A 10,410-nucleotide genomic window follows, 5' to 3' on the forward strand; every position below is an offset into this window, starting at 1 on the left:
TGGTGGGGAAGAGGACTTTATTGGGATATTAGTGGGGGACACGTGGGAGGGTGAATTCCAGGGAACAACAGACAGTGGGACCAACTGGTGGTCCCCTTAAGGAACAATACATTAATGTACAAAATAAATTAAAGTGAGGAGGTCCCAAGCGGGGAGGCAGCTGGGAATACCTGGGGATTTCTTAGGGATGGAATTTGGAATTGGACAGGGGAAATAAGAACTTCCAGCCCCCTCACAAAGGGTGTGAAAGGAACTTTTTCAAGACCCCTCCCCCAGGCTGGGAGTTGGGGTTCTGGGGCTCCAGGAAGAGGGAAGGTCTGGGCTCAGCCAGAGGGGTGGAGGGGGCTGGTTCAGGGTCGTTCCTCCAGGAAGCGGTAGGTGGGGTTCTCATAGCCGTGACGCTGCAGCTCACGCAGCTGCTGCTCTTCCAGGGTCAGCATGGGGTCCACCTGCAACAGGGGCAGGGGAGGCAGAGTGGGCCACAGGGACCTGACCGCAGACCTCACAGCCCCTCTACTCCCAGGCTCTGGAAGTCCTCCCCATTCCAGGTCTCTGCCTCTCACCTCCACCACTCCATGGCTGATAGCCCCGTAGGGTTTCTTCCTGCGCAAGAGCAGCATGGAGAGGATGACCAGGGAGCCGCCACCCGCTCCCATGATCAGCAGACCAGACACAGCCTCTCGGGACATGCCTGTTCCAGCTGGTGCCTGCAGGGAGAGGAGGTGGGGCCGGGGTCATCTTGGAGGCTCACCAGGGCCCTGTGTGGCTTTGGGAGTCACAGCCTAGCCACTGACCTCTGACCTCTTCCCCTAAGTACCCAGAATATTCCTCCTCTTACCAGCTCATCTCTCTGAATCTCCGATGAGTGGAAAGGAAAACCCCTTGGAACAGACACATTCACCTGGGGGAGCAGGAGGTGTCAGGGACCCAGAAGTCTGGGCCCCTGCCTCCCCCTCCCCTGGGCCCCAAGAGGGCATCCCCCAGCCCTCTTCTTCCCTAGGACCCTGAAGTCCATGTCCTCAGTCTCTTCTTTCCTCTGAGGCCAAGGAACCCAAACCCCTAGCACCTCCTCCTTCAGACCTAGGAGTCCAGGCCCCCCTGGCCCATCCTCCCTCCGGTGCCCGCGGGTCCGACTAACTTACCTTTCGTTCATACTGCTCCAGGGGGGACATCTTCTCTTTCTCAGAGGATGCAGCATCTTGTTCTGTGGACCCTACCCCCCAAATCCTATCTCATTCCTGAGAGTCCAGAATGGTGCTACCCCCGCCTAGAGAGGGGGTCAGAAGGGGCACCAGACTCCATCCCAGGAGGCCTGGGGTTCCCCGTGTACGGGCCCTTTTCCATTCTGGGCTCAAGGACTCAGAGGGATTTGGTGGCTGGGGGCTACTCTGTGAGATACTCACCTTTTGGAAGGGCCATGGGGATGTCTGCTGGCAGCCAGAGGAGGCAAGACAGGTGGAACAGTGAAGAGAGGAGAGCATCACCAAAGATAGTGTGGGGAAGCCCCCTCCCAGGGGCCGAGGAAGGAGGATCGAGGACCCTACAGAGGCCTCTACAACCTCAGACATTCCTTCCCACCCTCTTCCGCTCACTGTGGTGGCTAAGACACCCCCAGATTTTAGGGGATTAGAATTGAGGTTGGGGGCCTGTACCCCAAAGTCTGGGATTATGTATATTTGGGTTAACTCACCATCCTTGGAATCCAGGGGCTGCAGCCCACCCTTGTCCTCATTGCTGCCCCCCGGGGCAGGGGCTTCCAATTCATTGGGGCCCAGGTGTTCAGAGTGGAGGAGTTCCTCTGAGGGGAACATGCAGAAAGGTGGTGAGGTTGTGAGCATGGGGATCCACAAAACAAAAATGGGCGAATGGATGGCACCCTAACAATAGAGTGACTGGGGGGGAGCCATACGTGTGACCTGGGGAAGTGGAGCTGTGTGTTGGAGGATGGAGTTTGAAGTTCAAGAGAACAGCCTCCTTAAAGGCAGGAGAATTAGGGTTTGGCACGGGACATCCAGGAGGAAGTCACGGTAGATCTGGGGGTCACACTTTCTGGTATTCATGCTCTTGTGAAGGCCCAGCAGCTTGAATCTGGACTGGGTTTGTGACTTGCTTTAACCAATAGAAGGTGGGACCAAGTCTTAAGAAGACCTGGCAGTTTCCACTTGCACGGTATGGGGAGCCTGAACCACCATGTAGGAAGTCCAGCTCCCCTGTTGGAGAGACCACGTGGAGGGGCTCCATGGAGAAGAGAGGCCCTGAGCCTACATAGAGAGGGAGAGAGGCTCACTTGTGCCAGAGTCCCACCCCTTAGCTGACCTTCTAGCCAAATGTAGTGACACGCTTGACTACTGACAAGACCGGCAGAAGAAGCACCCAGCAGAACCCAGAGCAGACGGCAGAATCATGAGCAATGAAAACGGATGATTTAATACAGCTATAACACCTGGTACATGCTGTCCTATGACCAGAAGATGAAGATTTCCTATCCTCAGTGTGCATTTGAATTACTCAAAGAAGTTGTTAAATGCAAATTTTCCATCCATGTCTCAAAAGATTCTGATTCAATAGGTGTGGAGTGAGGTCCCTAAACTTGCATTTTTAACAAACTTTTCAAGTGATGCTAGTGAAGGTCCTTGAAGGACTGTGGACCATTTTTAAAGAAAGACTGGAATAAACCTTGGTTTTCCAAACTCAAAAAAAAAAAAAAAAAGAAAGAAAGAAAAAAGAAAATGGTTGATTTAAGCCACTAAGTTTTGGAGTTTGTTACACAGGAATAGATAGCTGAAATGGCAGGGGAGTCAAAGGCTGGGGGTCAGGATTGGGCACTCACGGATCTGGGGCCGCAGCTCCTGAGCCAGGCGGGGGTTCTGGTCAAGCAGCCCCAGGCTCTGATTCATCCTTTCCTCGATTACTTGAAGGTGAGTCTGCACCTGTGGGGGAGTGAGTATGAGGGATGAACTGAGCAGTGCAGGCTAGAGATGGGGAAACGGAGGCAGGGTGAAGGAGGAAGGTCAAGAGGGTCCAAGCAAAATTAGCACATACAATGAAGAGGAAGTAGGGTACAAGGGCCAGGAACTTGGCCATGGGAGGAAGGAAACTGGAGAAGGAGAAGTGGAATACAATGAAAAGGAAAAGATGTACAGAAGACAGGCTGTGAGAGTCTTGGGAAAGAAAGTAAGGAAGAAGGAAAAGGAGTAGTTGCTAGGAAAGGTGGGGCACAGGAGACAAGGTAAGTATAGGGTACAAGGAATATGGTATAGAAGATGGTAAGTGGGTAGGAGGGGCAGAGAGTAGGGTCTGAGGAATAGGAAGTGAGGCTTGAGGAGGTTCTGAAGAAGGAAGTAGAATTGGAGGGTCATATAGAAATGATGTGGTTCAAGGACAAGACTTGGAGTTCAAGAGCATAGAATGGAGTATTCTTGGACAGGAAGAGGACATCCAAGAAACAGGAATTAGGATCTGAGGGCACAGAACAAGGGTTCCAGGGAGAACAAGTGGGGTTAGGGAAAAAGGAGAGTTAAGGGACAGGAACAGGGTTCAAGGCACAGGAGGGGGATTCTAGGAAAGGAAGTAAGAATCCAGGGGACAAGAAGTGGGGTCAAGGGACAGAGAGTGGGAATTCAAGAAAGGGGTCAAAGGCACAGGGGTCGGGGAGGCAGCATTCCAGGGTCAGGAAGTAAGGATCTGAGGGACTGGAATGTGTCCCAAGCACAGAACGGGGTGGGGGGGTGGTTCCAGGGATAGGAAGGAGGTTCCAGGGACAGGAAGGAGGTTCCAGGGATAGGAAGGAGGTTCCAGGGATGGAAAGAGGGTATGAGGGGCAAGAGAAGAGTTTGAGGGATGGGGTCCAAGAGGCCGGGGTCTGAGGGGCAGCTGAGTATTCGGGAGCTGGAAGAGTCTGAGCACCTGGAAGCGCATCTGCTGGGCCTTCTCGGGGTCCACAGCAGCCACGTGCTGGTAGTGCCTCAGCGTGTGCCTTTGCTCCTTCTGCTCTGCTCGCAGGTAGCGCCGCAGGGCCAGCAGGACTCGCTCTGGCTGTGGAAGGGATGAAGGCTGCCCAGGCCTGCCCCAGCCCTTTCCACCCCCTGCCCTCTGCCCCCACGGCTCCCGCACCTGAGGCGGATCCCCCTGCAGTGCCGCCAGGAAACCTTCCAAGGCAGCCCGGCGCTGGTCGTTGATAAGGGCGATGACTCGGGTGGCATGGGTCTCCACCAGGCGCTGCCGCTCACCAGACACCTGCTCCTCCAGGGTCTGCAGAATGGACTGGAAGTGCTGGCGAGGGGGTGGGCACAGGGTCAGGAGAGGCGCAGTGGGGTGAAACCCGGGTCAAAGGCAGTCTGGAAAGGTAGGGCTATAGGGTCAAGTGGCGGGGGAGAGGGAGGCGTGCAGTGGATCCAGGCCCGGGCAGAGTCAACCTGGGGTGGGACTAGATGACAGGAGACTGACTGGTGGAGCTGGGGCTGCAGGGCCAGGTAGAGTGGGGGCAGGGCTAGGCCTGCCGGGAGCCCCGCTGAAGGCGTTCACTACATGGGTGGGAACAATCTAGGAACAGAGCTGGCCTGTGTTGAGATGAAAGGAGCCAAGTATTGTAGGAAGGGTAGGGCTCAGGCCTGGGCAGGACCCACTGGAGACAGGCTGTAACTAAATAAGATTGAGCTGGGTAGGAGCAAGAGTCAAGTAATGGGGCTCAGCTGAGTGGGGTCTACCCAGGGTAGGGCTGTACTAAAGTGAGGCTGAGAGAGGTGGGTCAGAGAGTCATGAGGCTGGGACTACTGAGGAGGGATTGAGTAAAAGGGAGATTAGAGGGGCAGGATCAGAGTCAGGGAGCAGGGCCGAGCATCAAAGAGAGGCTGAGAAGGACCTGGCTGTGTCTGCAGGGGCCCAGCTTGGGAGAGGCCTCCAGAGCCAGCCCTCAGAGGTTAGGATCAAGTTAAGACAGGGAAAAACATGGCCAGTGGGAAGAGGAGGAAAGCGAAGTCAGGTTGGATGTAGGCCAAGAGGGGCCGAGCCGAGTGTAAGGGTGGGGCCCGGAGAGGCCCATGCAAGTAGGAAGGGGTGAAACTGGATGAGGCCAGACAAAGCCTTAGCCAGGCTGAGACCCATTGTGCCCCAGGTAGTGAACAGGCCTGAGTAGGACACTCTGGAGGTTGTCCTACCTCATTCAGGGCCTGTCTGTCGGCTTTAGGCAGGTTCTTGGACTGGTTGTCCGCCATGGCCCATTCACGCATCACCTGGGGACAAGGGGAGCTTCAGGATCCTAGAATCCACCCTGCTCTACCCAGTGAGTCTCCCCCTGCCCCCATCCTTCTTCAGAGTCTCCAGATCCCTTAAGTCCCCCTGCCTCTTGGATTCCCAAGAGAGAGGATTCAGAAGGAATTTAAAGTGGAAGAGGACCATACATCAGAGTTTCCATAGAATCTGGTGGCATCTCAGTGGGATTCGGGTGGGTCAGAGATCCCTGGTCATCTTAGGGGTGGTGTTGAGGACTGGGGGTTAATGGGACTTGGGGACTCTTTAGAGGTAGTCTCAATGTGTCCCTGAGGAATTTCCTGGTATTTAGGGAGCTCTGTGTTATGGGGGATCCTAGGGCCCCCAGCACCATCACCTCGTTAATCTGACGCATCCTGCGCTCCTCCAGATCCATCTTGGCCCGCAGGAACCCCTCATGCTCGCCGATTTCTCCAGGCATGCCAAAGTACACGTCCACACCATCTGTGGGCCTCGGGGTGGGAGTCACTGCAAGGCCAGGAACCAGGGAGTCAGCCAGAAGCCCAGCTCCAGGTCTCCTTCCCTTCCCAGAGAACTGCATTTCCTAGAGCGCTCTGGAGACCCTCATGTGTTCACTTCAGCCATAGCTGCTGCCTGGCATCATGCGAAATGTGGTTCTGAACTGGGCCTGTTCTTGTAAAGCTTAGGAATCCATTACACTATCCTCCAAGCTTTCCCCCCAATAATCCTTCAGACCTACCAAATGACTCCTCCACTTCCAGGTACCCCCAAACTACCCTCCCCCTTTGCATTCCTCACAGGCTGCCCCTTCCACCTCTACTTTATTCAAAGCCATTCCCATCCCTCCCATTTCCCCCAACAGGGCTTCTCCCCCACAGGTCCCTCCCAAAGAGGCCCCTTAAATCATCCTCCCCCTAGGGTGGAGGGGACTAGGGGTTCAGAGCCTGCCTCACCTTTGCTGACCCCTGCAGGGGGATGGGAGCTTGAGGGTGGGACTCTTTCCTCCTCTTCTTCCTCTTCAGCCCGTGGGGGCTCCACAAAGTAATCATCTACTGGCTGTAGGAAGGATTCCTCCTCTTCCTCATCCTCACCCCCCTCAACTCTGCCCCCGGGAGGCCACGACCGAGTGGAAGGATCACTGAGGGAGCAGAAGACCCAAGGCAATAAGAACCTGGGCCCAGGCCCCCAGGCTTCCATCTCCTGCCTCAGGAGCCTTGGGTTGGGCATGGAGGCTTCCCTCCCACTCACCCAACTGCTGTCCCAGACGGGTTGGGGGTCACTGGAGGGGGGCAGCACACATACTCCACACCTCGGAACCGATCCGCGCCACAGGGCAAAAGCATGCCCGAGCCATGCAGGATGAGGCCCTGGGAGCTGCAGGCCTGCGGGAAGAGTGGGCCCAGATGCCAGGACTGTGGGGTAACAGAGGGTAGAGGGGGAGCCTGGATGCCTGGGTCTTGGGGGCTGATGGGGCTGGGAGCCTGGATTCCTGGTTCTGTCCCATTGGGAAGAGAGGGCTGAGGCCCAGACTCTTGGGTTCTGGAGGAGGATGGTGTTAGAGGACTGGACCCCTGGGTTCTGGGGGGGTGAGGACGAGTGGGCTGGGTCCTGACCTCCTGTGCCTCCTGACGCCTCCGAGTTGAACTCTCGCACTGGTCCATGCGCTCCTGGTGCAAGAACCGGCAGCCTTCAGGCACCAGCAGGGCCTCGCTCACAAATTCACCCTCTGGCAAATGGGGGGCATCGATGTGAGACACTGCCACAGCCACTAGCCCTACCCTCCTCAGAATCCAGATCTCTTATCCTCATAGGCTTTTCTGTCCCACTCTGGACCCAGGCATCCAGCTCCCTAATGTGAGCCTGAAACCAGGGCCAGAATCTCACCCCTCGGAGACTCCCCCCTCCTTCCGTTCCCCTCCCCCAGACTGTGACTCACCCAGGCAGCGGAAAGGCACAACCTGGTGGTGGGGGTGGGCACAGCGGCCACCCCGGGCATCCCCGCACCATTGCTCCATGGGGATGGCCTGCGTTGCCTGTTCCACACGTGCAATCTGCAGCTCCGGGTACATCTGGGGGCACCGGGTGGGGGTGATCAACCCACGGCCCCGCCTGAGCTTCTGCACTGGCCATGTCCCTTTTCAAGTCTCTGGTATTCATAAGGACCTCTCCTCCCTAGGCCCTGCTTCTCTGTAGAACAGGTCTTAGATATCTAAGCCCCTCAAGCCCATTGGCCACGCCCCCTAGTACCTCTCCCTTAAGCCACGCCATCCTTAGGCTCCGCCCCTTTGCCTGTCCAGTTTCTTTACGAAGGTCCCTCCATTGCCCAAAAACTCAATCCCTCTAAGCCCACCTCTCTTGTAGTCGCCTCTGCCCCTTCCCCCTATCAGGTTTATCTCCCCATAGATTCCTCCCTTCGTTAAGCCTCGGCTCTCTCTCTGGCCTCTCAGTAAGTATCCCTTCTCTTTGTGTTAGACCTGCTTTCATAGCCACGCCTCCTAGCTTTCCACTCTCCCATTGGGTTCCACCCCGTTCCCAGTCACGCCGGTCCAAAAGTCTTTTTGTCTTAGCCCCGCGTCTCCTTTGGTCATGCCCACCTACACCTGCTTTTTAAGGAGTCCACCACATTAGTGCTAAACTCCGTCTCTTCACTGGACACTTTCCTCAGCGGGCCGTCTTTGCACGGTTCTTCCCCTTTCCTGACCTAGTTTTCAAAAACAGGTCCTGTCCTATCCTAACTTCACCTCTTTGTTGGCCACGTCCCCTAGTTTCCCATGCCTTCTTGGATCCCTCATCTCCCTGGACCTTGCCTTTGCACGACTAGCTTCTCACGCGCGACCCGGCCCCAAGTTGGATCCCCTTTCTTGCTGGCCACGCCTCTCCCAGTAGGTCCCGCCTACCTGTCTGCAGTACTCCAGCACGCGTTGCGGGTCCCGGAGACAGCGTCGTGAGAGCTGTGGGTCTGGTTCCCAGCGGCCGGTACGCAGGTCCCGGTGAAGGGTTGGGCGCCCGCATAGTCCAGCCACCTGAGCAGACCCTGGGGCCTGGGGGTGGGGACGGAGGGGTGAGCGAGGGCACGGGGGACGCAGGCATGTGAGTCCCCTTGTCCTTTGCTCCCTAGGACCCAGATATTCACACCCCCAGCGCCAGCCCCCTCCACCAAGCACCGCGCACCGCCTCCATAGAGGTTCGGTTCCCCGGGAAACAGCTCCCACAGGGCGGGGGCGCCCCAGCTCTGCCGTTGCTATGGCGACCCGGGTCCCCCGGGATTCTCGCGGCCTTGTTGCCGCGGAGACAGGCTCCGCCCTCACCCCAGCTCAGCCGCACTAGAGCTGAAAGGGTTAAACTTGAATGGCGGGGGAGGAGGTCAGAACCCAGGCGTTCTGGCCCCTCCTCCCTCCATCCCTAGCTCATGCTAGCATTCTCGGGTGCAAAGACCACAAGGCCTGGCTTCAGGGCCCTGCAGGCCTGGACACCAAGTCCTTGAGGGATGTAGAGCTACATCCTGGGTTGGGGGGCGGTGGCTGGAGGCCTAGGCTTCTGGGTCCTAGGAGCCTTGCGGGAGGCCTCATATGGGTCCAGAGGATGCAGGGGGCCCGGATTCTTGGCTGTAGGTGCCTTGCTGCCTGGTGGGTCCTGTTCAGGTGGGAAGGGTCTGGGGTTGAGTCACCTAGGTCGAGAGGGTCTGAGGGGGCTGGACTTCTGGGACCAGGGGCTCTGGAAAAGCCAGTTCCTACGCTGGGGGCTGGAGGGGACTGGGACGACAGATGATGAGGGAGATGGGGCCTGGACTTACGGTTTTCTGAATGCCTAGTGCAGTTAGCGGCGCCGGGGAGGCCAGCCACCTAGCTGGAAAGACTGCGCTTTCTGCTCTGGACCTGTCCGCATCGGGGTCCAGAGGCCCGGTCCCGCCCCTTCCCCCATCCCCTTCGACCCGGCCGGGCCTCACCTCGGCAGCGCTGGGACTCCCACCGGCCAGGCTCCCGACGGCGAGCTGCGCGCGCAGAAGCAGCAGCAATAGTGGCAGCAACAGCGGCAGCGGGCCCAGACCGCGAGCGGCGGGGCTGGCGGGTCCCATGTCCCGGCCCTCGCGCCCTCACGTCCCCAGCACTTCCGCCCGGCCCGGCCCCAGCGGTGACAGGAGCTCCCAGCGCCACGGCCGCCGCCGCCTCCTCCTCCCGCCGCCCCCGGGCTGCGCCGGCGCCGCCAGCCCCGCCCCGCGCTGGCCCCGCCTTCCTGGCCAGGACAATAGCGTGGCAGCTCTGCGCACAGTGGAGAAGCTTGGAAACCCCGGGTGGGAGCCTGCGCCAGGCATCCGCCGCCTTGAGATTCCAGGCGTCCCACCCCATGCACGGCCTAGCCAGGAGTCTGGGTCACGGGCTTCGTGGTTGTGGATTTTGAGTTCTCCCTCAAGACTCTCAATCACCAGTTTTCCCTTCCCTCGGACCCAGATAATCACAAATCATCTCCCTTCTCTTCTAGGGATGCAAGCATTGGAGAGCGGCCCCCAACCCCAAATCCTCTCTTGAGTCCCAGGAATACAGGCCTCCAAAGTTTCCCCAATCAAGAACATAGCACTTGAGACCCAGTCCCCTTCTCCCTCAGATCCAGGAGTCTGTGTCCCAGGTACCTTCTCTCTCAGGACCAGAGACCAAGCCCTCAGCCCTTTCTCCCTACGACCCACGAGTCCAGGCCTTCTGCTCTGCTTCCCAGGACCCCCAGTCATCTAGACCTTTAACTCCTAGATCAAGGATTCATGAACCAAAGCCCCCAGACCCTTTCTTTAAGGATGAGCTGAGTCAGGCAGCCAACACCTCAAGATAAGAGTTGACCCCCATCCTTGCTGTAAGGATCAGGACATTTCTATTTTCCCTACCCTAGCCTCTCCTTTGCCCCCTCCCCTTCAGGGCTCACTTCTTTGTCTCCTCAAAATGCAGTGTAGAATTGTCTTCCCCAAGCTGACTGGGGCAGTCCTGTCATGTGTGTGCATCTGTGCATGTATGTTTGTGTAGATGTATCTTAAAAGAGCCTAGAGTGCTCAATGGGTAGCAAAGGGCTGGGGGGTGGCTCACGGTTTTTTCTACAGCCACTTCATAGTCTAGGGTAAGAAGAAGGGCCTTGGGGCAGCTTCGATGGACCCCTTCTTTGATAGACAGTAATAATGCCAGGAGAATCTCTAAGACA

The 10,410-nt window shown here is 57.5% G+C and overlaps 1 protein-coding gene across 6 annotated transcripts; it reads right to left on the minus strand.

The window, feature by feature from the left end:
• APLP1 (amyloid beta precursor like protein 1) lies at positions 1-9,414 on the minus strand. 6 transcript variants are annotated; one of them, XM_082438118.1, is made up of 17 exons: positions 9,176-9,414; positions 8,127-8,270; positions 7,166-7,298; positions 6,843-6,955; positions 6,478-6,611; positions 6,183-6,367; positions 5,606-5,736; positions 5,157-5,231; positions 4,114-4,272; positions 3,907-4,035; positions 2,831-2,930; positions 1,691-1,798; positions 1,404-1,427; positions 1,143-1,213; positions 839-901; positions 564-707; positions 206-449 (listed from the first exon to the last, which is right to left on the minus strand). In XM_082438118.1, exons 1-17 carry the CDS (start codon positions 9,302-9,304, stop codon positions 351-353), a joined length of 1,941 nt encoding a protein of 646 aa, XP_082294244.1. In that variant the 5' UTR covers positions 9,305-9,414; the 3' UTR covers positions 206-350. The 6 variants fall into 6 exon arrangements, with proteins under 6 accessions (XP_082294245.1, XP_082294244.1, XP_082294243.1 ...); XM_082438117.1 differs by having other exon boundaries at positions 1,404-1,430; XM_082438119.1 differs by lacking the exon at positions 1,404-1,427 and having other exon boundaries at positions 1-449.
• Between the last annotated feature and the right edge of the window lie 996 nt (positions 9,415-10,410).

Source organism: Balaenoptera physalus (assembly GCF_965194825.1).
Source record: "Balaenoptera physalus genome assembly, chromosome: 19".
NCBI lineage: Eukaryota > Metazoa > Chordata > Mammalia > Artiodactyla > Balaenopteridae > Balaenoptera > Balaenoptera physalus.

Coding starts and splice junctions, on each gene's coding strand:
- APLP1 (XM_082438117.1), bottom strand. CDS start 9,304: ATGGGACCCGCCAGCCCCGCCGCTCGCGGTCTGGGCCCGCTGCCGCTG. Junction 2,931..3,906: donor CCCAGCAGATGCGCTTCCAG/GTGCTCAGACTC, acceptor ACTCCCCCACAG/GTGCAGACTCACCTTCAAGT. Junction 450..563: donor TCAGCCATGGAGTGGTGGAG/GTGAGAGGCAGA, acceptor CCCCTGTTGCAG/GTGGACCCCATGCTGACCCT.